The 14,653-nt window shown below is 40.1% G+C and overlaps 1 protein-coding gene across 1 annotated transcript in view; it reads left to right on the forward strand.

Annotated features, from left to right (window-relative positions):
• The first annotated feature begins 4,999 nt into the window (after positions 1-4,999).
• The window catches only part of MRPS30 (mitochondrial ribosomal protein S30), a 13,678-nt gene continuing 4,024 nt past the window's right edge, over positions 5,000-14,653 (forward strand). The window contains exons 1-3 of the mRNA XM_032851440.1: positions 5,000-5,592; positions 7,202-7,347; positions 8,489-8,594. Of these exons, the coding sequence (XP_032707331.1) occupies positions 5,010-5,592; positions 7,202-7,347; positions 8,489-8,594 (835 nt within the window). The 5' untranslated portion in view covers positions 5,000-5,009. The remainder of the gene's footprint in view (positions 5,593-7,201; positions 7,348-8,488; positions 8,595-14,653) is intronic.

Below are 14,653 nucleotides of genomic sequence, written 5' to 3' on the forward strand. Positions count from 1 at the left end.
CAAAACAAAAGTTTTAATTTGATGATGCCCAATTTATTAATTTTCTTTTATGGATCATGCTCTTGGTCAACTCTAACAGCTCTTTGCCTAGCCCTAGCCCCTACAGGATTTTCTTCTCTTGTTTTTTTTCCTAATAATTTTATATTTAAATTTAAGTCTTTGATCCACTTGGAGTTAATTTTTGCAGAAGATGGAATAGATACATCAAGGTTTTTTATTTTGTTTCAATTTTGGCCTGTCAATGTCCAACTTCTCCAGCACCATTTGTTGAAAAAGCTAGCTTTCCTCCATTGATTATGGTCTCCAAAGCCTTGAAATCAAGTAGGCTGATCCTTTATTATTCTTTTTAAAAATTGTTTTAGCTAGAGGGGGCAGGGTGGCCCTGTCGGTTAAGCTTCTGACTTTGGCTCAAGTCATGATCTCACGGTCCTGGGATCTTGCCCTACACTGGGCTCCCTGCTCACCTGGGAGTCTGCTTCTCCCTTTCCCTTGGCTCCTCTTTCCCCTCGAGTTCACACTCTGTCTCTCATAAATGAATAAAACCCTTTAAAAAAATGTTTTAGCTATTCGTTATCTGTTGTGAGCAAGAGTTCTGTGATTTTGCAAAAAATGAAAACAAAAACAAGAAAAACAGAAGAAAAATACTATTCCCTTTGGAGCATGATTGTGAGATTATGGGGGATGACCCATATGAAATATTTAATATAGTACCTGGCATACGATGTAGACACTTAGATTCCTTCTTACTGATTTTAAACCAACCATCAAAAATTGTTCACATACACACGCTCACACACACCTCTCCTCTAGTAGTACTTTGTGTCTTCAGTTTTCTTTAAATGTGTTGTATATACAACCAGGTACGAAATACACCATTGGTTTAAAACACACACACACACACACACACACACACACACACACACACACATATATGAAGGAAACAGCTCAAAAAGACCAGCCGTCGCTCCCTTCCACATCTGTACGTACAAAATATCCTGTTGCCATTTCCTTCCCACATTCTCAGCTTTAGATATAAAAAGCTCCGGTAAGGACTACAATCTACCAGGCGGCTTTCATCTCATCCCAATATAACAGAACCGTTCTGATGCCCAACCACAATAGGGGGGAAAAAACCCCCAAAATCTGTACATCACACAACTCATCAGAACCTGTTTCTGAATAAGATACTGGCTACCACTGACAAAATGCAAGTGTCCCTTTTCATGTTAGCTCTCTGACCTCCTTGCTGTTCCTCCCATTTCCCAGATATACTGTGGCTTTTGCCCTGGCTCAGATTTGTGCCCAGACATCCACATGGTTCTAGCCTTCATCTCCTTCAGATGTGATTGTAATGTCACCTTCTCAGGGCAGCCATCTCTGCCCTGTCTATTGATATCACCCCACCCCACCCAGAATGATCTGGTCTCCTTCCCTCCTGTATTTTCCTATTGCCTCCTATCACCATCTAACATAAAACACGTATATTTGCTCATTTGATATATTTGATTGGATGATTTTATCCACTAGCAGGTAACCTCCATGAAAGTCATTTTCACTGCTATACCCTTTGTACCTAGAACAGTGCTGACATATAGCAGTCACTTGATAAATATTTATTGAGAGAATGAAGTAGAGACTGTTCAAAAATCATTGCTGAGTGTCATAGCTTTTGACTAGAATACTTAAATCTAAGACCAGCGGCAACTTTAATAGGGATATTAAATCTTTATAATCTCTGTTCTTCTAGGAGAATGTCAATCAAATAAACACATAAAATAGATAAATTCATATTTCACAAATTCTTCTATTTCCTTCCCCAAATCACCTCCCTCTCTAACACCCACCCTGAAAAAGATGAGAAATCAAAGGAAAAATGCTTCTCTTGTCCATAGGCCTTCTCTTATTTGACTGTTCAGGCCCCAAATTTTGGAGACTTTCTCCTACCCTTACTCAACTGAGAATCTGTAACCACTCCCACTATCTTTACTGCTGTTGTCCTTTCTGGCCACTATCAGCTCTTCCCTGAAATATGGAAAATTGTCTTCTAACTGGTTTCCCTGCTTCCAAATTTGACCCTCCACAATCTTTATTTTCCAATCAGTCGTAGTGTTCTGGACTGCATTGTGTCCTAAAATTCATGTTTGAGCTGTAATCCCCAATGTGACTGTATTTGGAGACAGAGCCTTTATGGAAGTCATTAAGGTTAAATGGGGTCATGTGGTTAGGACACTAATCTAATAAGCTTCTCACCTTATAATAAGAGATATTTATTCTGAATGAGCTCAGACTCCCTCTGCCATGTGAGGACACTGCAAGAAGGCAGCCTTCTTCAAGCCAGGAAGAGAGCTCTCACCAGAGCCCCACCATGCTGGCTCCCAGATCTCAGACTTCAGCTTTTAGAACCAGGAGAAAATAGATTTCTGTTGTTTCAGCACCCAAACTACCTAATACATGGAGTAAGTATTTTGAAACCTAAGTCATACTATGAACTCCTTCTGAGTAGAACCTTCTAATGGTTTCCTATTCCTCTCAAGACTCTTAAGAGCCTTAACAATCCTAGAAGTTGCCTCTGGGAATCTATAAATTCTGGCTCCTTTTCTTCCTCATGCCATTTCCTACTACGCTCCACCTCTACCATTTCCTTCAGGCACACTGGCCTCCTTCCTATTCTCGAAGCCACCAGGCATGTTCCCATCGCAGGGTCTCTGCACTAGCTGTTCTGCCTGCTGGAATCCTCTTTCTCTAGATATTGACATCAGTCACTCCCTCACTTCCTTCAGGCCTTTTCCGTAGTGTCATCTTTTCCATGAGCACTACTCTGACCATACACTTTAAACTGCAAACAAGCCCTCCCTCTGCAGACGGCATTGATGATCCTTACTTCCCCTGTCCTATTTCTTTTCCGTAGCATGTACCCACTTTTAATAAATCATATTATTATTATTTTCATATTGTATTGCATGTTTCTTTCTGTTAGAGTATAAGCTTTTGTCTGATTCACTGAGTATCCTGAGCACTTGGTTCACTCCCTACCACATAAAATGCATGAAACAATTATTCACTGAATAAAACTAACAGGAAGATAACCTGAGTTTCAGTCCCAATACTGCTCTTACCATGCTGTATGACTCAGCTTTATATTTCTTTCTTTGTAACATAGAAATTTTGGATCATACTAGAAAGAATGCTGACTTTTCTCCACGGTCCTGGCTTGATTCTTTCTCCCCAGTATGCTCTTGTGTTCATACTGTACAGTCCTGCCCCATCCTTCACTAAGCAAGCTCTTTCCTTTCCCAGGGCCTCCCTCCTCGTTCATAATGTTGATAATCAGCAAATATTGGACAAATTGAAATTTCATTTCAATTGAAATAATCAAGAAAGTATAAAAGCAACTTCTGAAAACAGTGTTCTGGCTTACAGTGTTAATTGGTCTCTTGTTCTGATATCTAATCCTAAAATCTAGGCTGGAATGGTATGAGAATACTACAATTATTAAGCTAGGATTTCTGTGATGTATTCTCTAAAAATATATTTATTATTTTTTCACACAAATAAGTGTCACTTCAATTTACGTAACATTGAGCGCCTCATTTTTCTCTTTGAAATACTGAATAAGGTTTAAAGATCTTAACTCTCTTATGCCTTCCTTTTGTAGTATTAGTGTCAAAAGGGTATTTGAGATTCTGCTAGCAACTTCTCACAGAAGATATTGTAATGAGCTTGAAGTAGGTATTCTAAATGTCAGTTTAATAGACTTGCAACTTCATAGTTAAATTGCATCATTACTTCTAATATAAAGGTACACCTAAGTTATAACTTCTTTTTTAGCAACAAATGTTTGTTTTCAATACCCTCGAGAATTATTGCAATAAATCCAAATAAGTACTTTTCCAGTTCCTAGCAGTAATAAAAGAGTGAGTCAATGAATTAGATTATCTGAAATGAGCTTAAATTTCTAGAAATTCAGGTGTCTTTTTCAGCAGGTATTTAGTGATTACCCACTAGGCACAGGTATCGAATGATTGCTAAGGATTAAAAATATAACAGTTCCTTTCTTCAAGTTGCTGAAAGATTAGTAGGTATCAACTCATGTTGAAATACTGTTTTAATACAAAGCAAAATTTAAATACAATTCTTAGGTTTGTTTATTTATTTATTTATTTATTTATTTTAAGACTTTACTTATTTGGCAGGGAGAAACACAGCGAGAGAGGGAACACAGCCAGAGGGAATGGAAGAAGGAGAAGGCTTCCCGCTGAGCAGGGAGCCGGATGCGGGGCTGGAACCCAGGAACCTGGAAGTATGACCTGAGCCAAAAGCAGATGCCTAAAGACTGAGCCACCCAGACGGCCCGTTTTTATTATTGTGTTTTTTTTCCCCCCAGTTAAATCCAACTAAACGTATTGTAAATTAGGGGAAATTATTTATGTATCTAATTATTTATGTATCAATTAGCATATGGAATTATTTTCCCAAAGATTAGCAGTGGTTACCTATGAGTGATACGTGCATCATTTAACAAATAAGAATGTATTAGCAATAAGACATGTTAGAACGATATTTTCAATAAATTTCAACCCCAGGAACTAAGACAAGAGGTGGGATGTGCTACACCCAAGTGAAACCAGTAAATTTAACTAGAGTTCAACTAGAGGGGTTAGAGGTTCCGATGCAGATCATTCCTAAATGATTTTGGGCAAGAGGTCTGCGTCGAGGTCGGAAGAGCAGCCTAGGAGGCAGCAACCGGCATCCCCACTCCTCCACCCAGGTCTGCGGAAAAACTACAGGCACTCAAATCCTGCCTTCTGTGTACAGAGCCTCCGGGGCGCTGGAAACTAAGTTGGAGAGGGATCTGATTGGCTAAAAAAATGAATGACGCAACGAATCTCAGGCCCACTGAGAATCGGCCTGCCCAAGCCTGGCTTAAATTCCGCTTCCGATTGGTCCTTACGCAAGAGAGCTGCGACCTTTCCTGAAATTAACCCCTGGGTCGGCAACCCCGAGTAAAGATGGCGGCGGCCAGGTGTTGCAGGGTAGCGCTCCGCGGGCCGGGGCTGTCTTTGCCCGCTGCCGCCGAAGCCGCCGTCACGGGTCGAGAAGTGACCGGCCCCGATGTCACGGCGGCCCCCGTCGCGCGCTACCCGCCGATTGTGGCCTCCCTGACGGCCAAGAGCAAGGCGGCACGGCAGCGGCGAGTGGAGCGGTGGCAGGCGACGGTGCACGCGGCCGAGTCGGTGGACGAGAAGCTGCGAATCCTCACCAAGATGCAGTTCATGAAATACGTGGTTTATCCGCAGACTTTCGCCCTGAACGCTGACCGCTGGTATCAGGACTTCACCAAGACCGCGTTCTTGTCGGGCCTGCCGCCGCCGCCGCCGCCCGCCGAGCCCGCGCCCGCCCTGGACCTCGCGGCCCTGCGCGCCGCCGCGTGTGACTGCCTCCTGCAGGAGCACTTCTACCTGCGGCGCAAGGGGCGCCTTCCGCTCTACCAGGAACGCGAGGCTCTCGCCTCGCCCTTCCTGGATCAGCTGGTGGCCACCCTCATGGGCCTGCTCGGCGCGCACAACCCCGCCCTGGCCAGCGCCACCCTCGGTGAGTCTTGGGGCTGCGACGCTGGGCGGGGAAGGTGGGGGACTGTTCATTTCTTTCTTTCTGCGTCGTTCATTCTATTTCTAGGCCTTTCGCGCCTCGCCAGGTGCCACCAGGTTTAGTAGCGGCCCCTGCACTAAGAATCTGCAGAGTGGGTTCCCTCCGGGCCTGTGCCGCTACTTACTAGCCGTACCACCTTCGACGACTCCAGTCTTTGGTTCCGCGTTGTGAAGGTCCGGCCAAACGGAATGGGAGAGCAGTGTTGGTCAGAAGGGGGTCTCGGCGGGCGGGGCGCACCTGAACTTGGCTTTTGGCCCTTCCACCAAAAAGCTACGTGACTGTATGTCACTTCATTAACCTCTTTTAGGTAAAAGCAGTTTTTCTCATTCTTAAGATGAGAGTTACGGTAATAGTACTTTCTCGTAGACGCGTGAACATTGAAAGTGACACAGATTTAAATACGTAACATTGACTCAATACTTACTAGGTGCCAAGCCCTCTTCCAAATTTTTATATATGCCGACCAATTTAATCCTCACAGTAACCGTTTATAGTAGGTAGGGCGGTTATATTGTTTTATAAATGGGAAAACCAACCTCAGGTGCAGGAAGGTAAAATGAACCTGGTCAGAGAGCCTGTAGATGGTGGGTAGGAGTTTAGGATTCAAACCGAGCCATTCCCAGGAACCAGTCAGCAGCTTCTTTTAACTGCTCGGTGGACACGTGAAAAATTAATGGACGTTTTTAAAAATCAGTGTTTCTCAAGATGGGATCAGGAGAGAGACAAACCATAAGAGACTCTTAATCTCACAAAACAAACTGAGGGTTGCTGGGGGGAGGGGGGTCGGGAGAGGGGGTGGGGTTATGGACATTGGGGAGGGTGTGTGCTAATGGTGAGTGCTGTGAAGTGTGTAAACCTGGTGATTTACAGACCTGTACCCCTGGGGCAAATAATACATTATATGTTAATAATAATAATTAATTTAAAAATTTAAAAATCAGTGTTTCTGAGGCATTCATTACTTTATATCTACTGCCTGGTAGGTGTCTTAATAAATATTTATTGAATTAATCTACAGTTATTATAACTGTAGATGTGTGCTCAACTGAGTCCTGTAGTGTGTGTGCATGTTACTTTACTTCTGTCTCAGTTGGGAAGGAAGTGGTCTTCAGAGAAGCCTCCTGGATTTTGACTACTCCTGTTGGCTTAGGAAAACTTGACTTTGTTAAGATCCAGATTACTCTTCTATAAACTGGAGGTGATGACAGCTATACATACCTTTGACGGTTATTGTGAAGATTGATTTAGTAGTTCTGAGTCCTATTAAAAACGTTTTATTTCTGCTGAGTAATGTTCCTGTTACATTTATTCTTAACTGCTACAGTGTTTAGTGTATGATTGGTGGCACAAGTAGACAATAAATGTTTGAGCATAATATTTAAGTCAGTCATTTAACTTAAATCATCATATAACCCAGACTCTCTTACATCAAGGAGTAATTTTTGATAATTTTTAATTTGCTCAACTATTCTTAAGTTCTGTATTGCTGGTATTCTAATAATAACCAAATTTATCTAAATGATTAAATAAAATTTTGAATATCTTTTGATAGATTGCAAATGCCCGGTTCACTTTTACTGGTTGCGAGGTGAAGAAATTATTTCTAGGGGTCATCGGAAAGGTCGAGTTGATGCTTTGCGATACCAAATAAATGATAAACCGCACAACCAGATTCGAATATCCAAACAACTCCCAGAGGTAAGGATTTATTGTCATAGGCAGCCTAGGTAATGGGCTTAATAGAGTAAAAAGTATTGGGTGGGGCCCTTTTGAATTTCTTGCGCATACTTCTCATCCCAAATTCTTTTTCAGCTTTTAACCTGTTACGGTATGTATAGTCCTAAAAGGTCAAGTAATCATTTTTAAGCAGGATTAAGGCATCAGTTTGTAGGACCGTACAGATCTTTTCTTTTTCTTACTCTAAAAATATTGGGCACTTGGGTGGCTCAGTCAGTTAAGCGTCAGCCTTCAGCTTAGGTCATGATGCCACGGTCCTGGGATCAAGCCCAGTGGGCTTCCTGCTCAGTGGGGAGTCTGCTTCTCCCTCTTCCTTTGCCTCTCCCACCCTCCCACCCCGCTTGTGCTCTCTCTCAAATAAATAGTAAAATCTTTAAAAATATATATAAACAATTGATAACAGTTATGGTTGTGATTTATCATAGACTACAGTACCTAATCGTAAATCAAGGCATTTTTATAATTGTAAGCTCGTCATTTTTTATATTTATAGTTCTTTCAGAGAAAATTAGTATATTTTGAGTGCTGTGTACAGACACGTGCACACGTTTTCCCTAAAGGTAAATATCTGACAGTAAATACAGGAAATATCTGAGGCTTTGGGGGGCCATAAACCTGTGTTGCAGCTCTTCATCTTAGTTCTTAAATAATGTAACAGCAGTTATGTCCCATACGTGAATGAATGTGCCTGACCGTGTTGCAATTAAACTTTATTTGTACAATCAAGTGGCTGGCTGGATTTGGCCCATCAATAGGTTGTGGTGTTACCAAATCATTTGTCAAAAAACATCTCATTTTAAGACTTTGAAGTGTATTAAGAATGTGAGTTGGGATGCCTGGGTGGCTCAGTCGGTTAAGGGTCTGCCTTTGGCTCAAGTTATGATCCTAGGGTCCTAGGATTGAGTCCCACATTGGGCTCCTTGTTCAGCAGGGAGCCTGTTTCTCCCTCTGCCTGCTATTCCCTCTGCTTGTGCTCTCACTCTCTCTGACAAATAAATAAAATATTTGAAAAAAAAAACAAAAAACAAAGAATGTGAGTAAAATATGTACAAAAGTACTAGTGTTGTTGTGAATTCATTTATGACGTTTCATTTTCTTGAAGTTTGTGCCGCTGGATTATTCTGTGCCTGTCGAAATTCCTGTTATAACTTGTAAGCCAGACAAACTTCCATTATTCAAACGACAGTATGAAAATACCATATTTATTGGTAAGTTTTTCTTTTGAAATATTTTGTCATCAATGTATCCAAAGGATCCTGTGCATATTTAAATAATTAATTCTTGATGACCAAAGGTCAGATAGTTTACAAGCATTGCAATTTATAAACTGAGGTGGTTGTAACATGTTTGAAAATTGGGAGAAAAATATTCTTTCAGCTCACCATTTAAAAATTTTACTTGTTTCTACTAAACTAGCAGCATTTAACTTTAAAAAATAGTTTTACTATTTTTTGTAAATAGTACTATTGTAATAGTATTTGTAGTATTTTTACTAAGTTTTGTTGATCTGTTATGTAGGAAAAGTAATTTTTCCTTTTTCAGAAGTAAACCAGTGCAGAGCCAGATTTGAGGCAGTGATTGGCTTTTTTGTAAAAGTCTTCTGTTTGTGCCACACACTGTGATAACCATTAGGAATATAAAAATTAATAAGGCCTGATGTCTGGCCTTGTGTAGCTTATACTTTTGCTGTCTTTTATCTATTAATTCCTAGCTAACTTAAAGATTTTAAGAAACCAGCTTTATACTAATCCTCCAGGTGTATTTTATCAGTGCCTTCTGTATCACTGTGCTCTTACAGTGTGAATTGTGGGAACTTTTGGTTGAAAAGGTGTACTTTACTACGAAAGTCAGGAATATGAACATTTCATGAAATATTGTCTCTCATTTTCCTTACTTGGAAATACAGTATAAAAATTTTTTTTTAAATTAGGAACAAGGTATGTAATTGTTACATTAAAATGAAAAAGGAGAATTTAATGAAATGTAGGTATCATTTGTAGAATAAGATAAGGAAAATACCATAGCTCCCAATGATGAATAAAAGGTTTGAAAAAACTACATAATAGGGAATTTTTTTTTTAATTTTATTTTTTATAAACATATAATATATTTTTATCCCCAGGGGTACAGGTCTGTGAATCGCCAGGTTTACACACTTCACAGCACTCACCATAGCACATACCCTCCCCAAAGTCCATAACCCCATCCCCCCAACCCCCCTGCCCCCATCAACCCTCAGTTTGTTTTGTGAGATTAAGAGTCACTTACGGTTTGTCTCCCTCCCAATCCCATCTTGTTTCATTTACTCTTCTTCTACCCCCTTAACCCCCATGTTGCATCTCCTCTCCCTCATATCAGGGAGATCATATGATAGTTGTCTTTCTCTGATTGACTTATTTCGCTAAGCATGATACCCTCTAGTTCCATCCACGTCACTGCAAATGGCAAGATTTCATTTCTTTTGATGGCTGCATAGTATTCCATTGTGTTTATATACCACATCTTCTTTATCCATTCGTCTGTTGATGGACATCTAGGTTCTTTCCATAGTTTGGCTATTGTAGACATTGCTGCTATAAACATTCGGGTGCACGTGCCCCTTCGGATCACTACGTTTGTATCTTTAGGGTAAATACCCAGCAGTGCAATTGGTGGGTCATAGGGTAGTTCTATTTTCAACATTTTGAGGAACCTCCATGCTGTTTTCCAGAGTGGTTACACCAGCTTGCATTCCCACCAACAGTGTAGAAAGGTTCCCCTTTCTCCGCATCCTCGCCAGCATCTGTCGTTTCATGACTTGTTAATTTTAGCCATTCTGACTGGTGTGAGGTGGTATCTCATTGTGGTTTTGATTTGTATTTCCCTGATGCTGAGTGATATGGAGCACTTTTTCATGTGTCTACTGGCCATCTGGATGTCTTCTTTGCAGAAATGTCTGTTCATGTCTTCTGCCCATTTCTTGATTGGATTATTTGTACTTTGGGTGTTGAGTTTGCTAAGTTCTTTATAGATTTTGGACACTAGCCCTTTATCTGATATGTCGTTTGCAAATATCTTCTCCCATTCTGTCAGTTGTCTTTTGGTTTTGTTAACTGTTTCCTTTGCTGTGCAAAAGCTTTTGATTTTGATAAAATCCCAATAGTTCATTTTTGCCCTTGCTTCCCTTGCCTTTTGGCGATGTTCCTAGGAAGATGTTGCTGCGGCTGAGGTCGTAGAGGTTGCTGCCTGTGTTCTCCTCGAGGATTTTGATGGATTCCTTTCTCACATTGAGGTCCTTGATCCATTTTGAGTCTATTTTGGTGTGTGGTGTAAGGAAATGATCCAATTTCATTTTTCTGCATGTGGCTGTCCAATTTTCCCAACACCATTTATTGAAGAGGCTGTCTTTTTTCCATTGGACATTCTTTCCTGCTTTGTCGAAGATTAGTTGACCATAGAGTTGAGGGTCTATTTCTGGGCTCTCTATTCTGTTCCATTGATCTATGTGTCTGTTTTTGTGCCAGGACCATGCTGTCTTGATGATGACAGCTTTGTAGTAGAGCTTGAAGTCCGGAATTGTGATGCCACCAACTCTGGCTTTCTTTTTCAATATTCCTTTGGCTATTCGCGGTCTTTTCTGGTTCCATATAAATTTTAGGATTATTTGTTCCATTTCTTTGAAAAAAATGGATGGTACTTTGATAGGAATTGCATTAAATGTGTAGATTGCTTTAGGTAGCATAGACATTTTCACAATATTTATTCTTCCAATCCAAGAGCATGGAACATTTTTCCATTTCTTTGTGTCTTCCTCAATTTCTTTCATGGGAACTTTATAGTTTTCTGTGTATAGATTCTTAGTCTCTTTGGTTGGGTTTATTCCTAGGTATCTTAGAGTTTTGGGTGCAATTGTAAATGGGATTGACTCCTTAATTTCTCTTTCTTCTGTCTTGTTGTTGGTGTAGAGAAATGCAACTGATTTCTGTGCATTGATTTTATATCCTGACACTTTACTGAATTCCTGTACAAGTTCTAGCAGTTTTGGAGTGGAGTCTTTTGGCTTTTCCACATATAGTATCATATCATCTGCGAAGAGTGATAGTTTGACTTCTTCTTTCCCGATTTGGATGCCTTTAATTTCCTTTTGTTGTCTGATTGCTGAGGCTAGGACTTCTAGTGCTATGTTGAATAGCAGTGGTGATAACGGACATCCCTGCCGTGTTCTGACCTTAGCGGAAAAGCTTTCAGGTTTTCCTCCATTGAGAATGATATTTGCGGTGGGTTTTTCATAGATGGCTTTGATAATATTGAGGTATGTGCCCTCTATCCCTACACTTTGAAGAGTTTTGATCAGGAAGGGATGCTATGCTTTGTCAAATGATTTTTCAGCATCTATGGAGAGTATCATATGGTTCTTGTTCTTTCTTTTATTAATGTGTTTTATCACATTGATTGATTTGCCGATGTTGAACCAACCTTGCAGCCCTGGAATAAATCCCACTTGGTCGTGGCGAATAATCCTTTTAATGTACTGTTGAATCCTATTGGCTAGTATTTTGGTGAGAATTTTCGCATCTGTGTTCATCAAGGATATTGGTCTGTAGTTCTCTTTTTTGATGGGATCCTTGTCTGGTTTTGGGATTAAGGTGATGCTGGCCTCATAAAATGAGTTTGGAAGTTTTCCTTCCATTTCTATTTTTTGGAACAGTTTCAGGAGAATAGGAATTAATTCTTTAAATGTTTGGTAGAATTCCCCCGGGAAGCCGTCTGTCCCTTGGCTTTTGTTTGTTTGGAGATTTTTGATGACTGTTTCAATCTCCTTACTGGTTATGGGTCTGTTCAGGCTTTCTATTTCTTCCTGGTTCAGTTGTGGTAGTTTATATGTCTCTAGGAATGCATCCATTTCTTCCAGATTGTCAAATTTGTTGGCGTAGAGTTGCTCATAATATGTTCTTATAATTGTCTGTATTTCTTTGGTGTTAGTTGTGATCTCTCCTCTTTCATTCATGATTTTATTTATTTGGGTCCTTTCTCTTTTCTTTTTGAGAAGTCTGGCCAGGGGTTTATCAATCTTATTAATTCTTTCCAAGAACCAGCTCCTAGTTTTGTTGATTTGTTCTATTGTTTTTTTTGTTTCTATTTCATTGATTTCTGCTCTGATCTTTATTATTTCTCTTCTCCTGCTGGGTTTAGGGTTTCTTTCTTGTTCTTTCTCCAGCTCCTTTAGGTGTAGGGTTAGGTTGTGTACCTGAGATCTTTCTTGTTTCTTGAGAAAGGCTTGTACCGCTATATATTTTCCTCTCAGGACTGCCTTTGTTGTGTCCCACAGATTTTGAACTGTTGTGTTTTCATTATCATTTGTTTCCATGAATTTTTTCAATTCTTCTTTAATTTCCTGGTTGACCTATTCATTCTGTAGAAGGATGCTGTTTAGTCTCCATGTATTTGGGTTCTTTCCAAATTTCCTCTTGTGATTGAGTTCTAGCTTCAGAGCATTGTGGTCTGAAAATATGCAGGGAATGATCCTAATCTTTTGATACCGGTTGAGACCTGATTTAGGACCGAGGATGTAATCTATTCTGGAGAATGTTCCATGTGCAGTAGAGAAGAATGTGTATTCTGTTGCTTTGGGATGAAATGTTCTGAATATATCTGTGATATCTGTCTGGTCCAGTGTGTCATTTAAGGCCTTTAGTTCCTTGTTGATCTTTTGCTTGGATGATCTGTCCATTTCAGTGAGGGGAGTGTTAAAGTCCCCTGTATTATTGTTGATGTGTTTCTTTGATTTTGTTATTAATTGGTTTATATAGTTGGCTGCTCCCACATTAGGGGCATAGATATTTACAATTGTTAGATCTTCTTGTTGGACAGATCCTTTGAGTATGATATAGTGTTCTTCCTCATCTCTTATTATAGTCTTTGGCTTAAAATCTAATTGATCTGACATAAGGATTGCCACTCCTTCTTTCTTCTGATGTCCATTAGCATGGTAAATTCTTTTCCTCCCCCTCACTTTAAATCTGAAGGTGTCTTTGGGTTTAAAATGAGTTTCTTGTAGGCAACATATAGATGGGTTTTGTTTTTTTATCCATTCTGATAGCCTGTGTCTTTTGATTGGGGCATTTAGCCCATTAACATTCAGGGTAACTATTGAGAGATATGAATTTAGTGCCATTGTATTATCTGTAAGGTGACTGTTATTGTATATTGTTTCTGTTCCTTTCCGATCTACTACTTTTAGGGTCTCTCTTTGCTTAGAGGACCCTTTTCAATATTTCCTGTAGAGCTGGTTTGGTGTTTGCAAGTTCTTTCCGTTTTTGTTTGTCCTGGAAGCTTTTAATCTCTCCTTCTATTTTCAATGATGGCCTAGCTGGATATAGTATTCTTGGCTGCATGTTTTTCTCGTTTAGTACTCTGAATATATCATGCCAGCTCTTTCTGGCCTGCCAGGTCTCTGTGGATAAGTCTGCTGCCAATTTAATATTTTTACCATTGTATGTTACAGACTTCTTTTCCCGGGCTGCTTTCAGGATTTTCTCTTTGTCACTAAGACTTGAACATTTTACTATTAGGTGACGGGGTGTGGACCTATTCTTACTGATTTTGAGGGGGGTTCTCTGCACCTCCTGGATTTTGATGCTTGTTCCCTTTGCCATATTGGGGAAATTCTCTCCAATAATTCTCTCCAATATACCTTCTGCTCCCCTCTCTCTTTCTTCTTCTTCTGGAATCCCAATTATTCTAATGTTGTTTCGTCTTATGGTGTCACTTATCTCTCGGATTCTCCCCTCGTGGTCCAGTAGCTGTTTGTCCCTCTTTTGCTCAGCTTCTTTATTCTCTGTCATTTGGTCTTCTGTATCGCTAATTCTTTCTTCTGCCTCATTTATCCTAGCAGTGAGAGCCTCCATTTTTGATTGCACCTCATTAATAGCTTTTTTGATTTCAACTTGGTTAGATTTTAGTTCTTTTATTTCTCCAGAAAGGGCTTTTATATCTCCCGAGAGGGTTTCTCTAATATCTTCCATGCCTTTTTTGAGCCCGGCTAGAACGTTGAGAATCGTCATTCTGAACTCTAGATCTGACATATTACCAATGTCTGTATTGATTAGGTCCCTAGCCTTTAGTACTGCCTCTTGTTCTTTTTTTTGTGGTGAATTTTTCCGCCTTGTCATTTTGTCCAGATAAGAGTATATGAAGGAGCAAGTAAAATACTAAAAGCATGGCAACAACCCTAGGAAAATATGCTTTAGCCAAATCAGAAGAGATCCCAAATCGTGAGGGGGGAGAA

Source organism: Lontra canadensis, unplaced genomic scaffold, assembly GCF_010015895.1.
Source record: "Lontra canadensis isolate GAN:19392208 unplaced genomic scaffold, GSC_riverotter_1.0 scaffold5, whole genome shotgun sequence".
In the NCBI taxonomy this organism is placed as follows: domain Eukaryota; kingdom Metazoa; phylum Chordata; class Mammalia; order Carnivora; family Mustelidae; genus Lontra; species Lontra canadensis.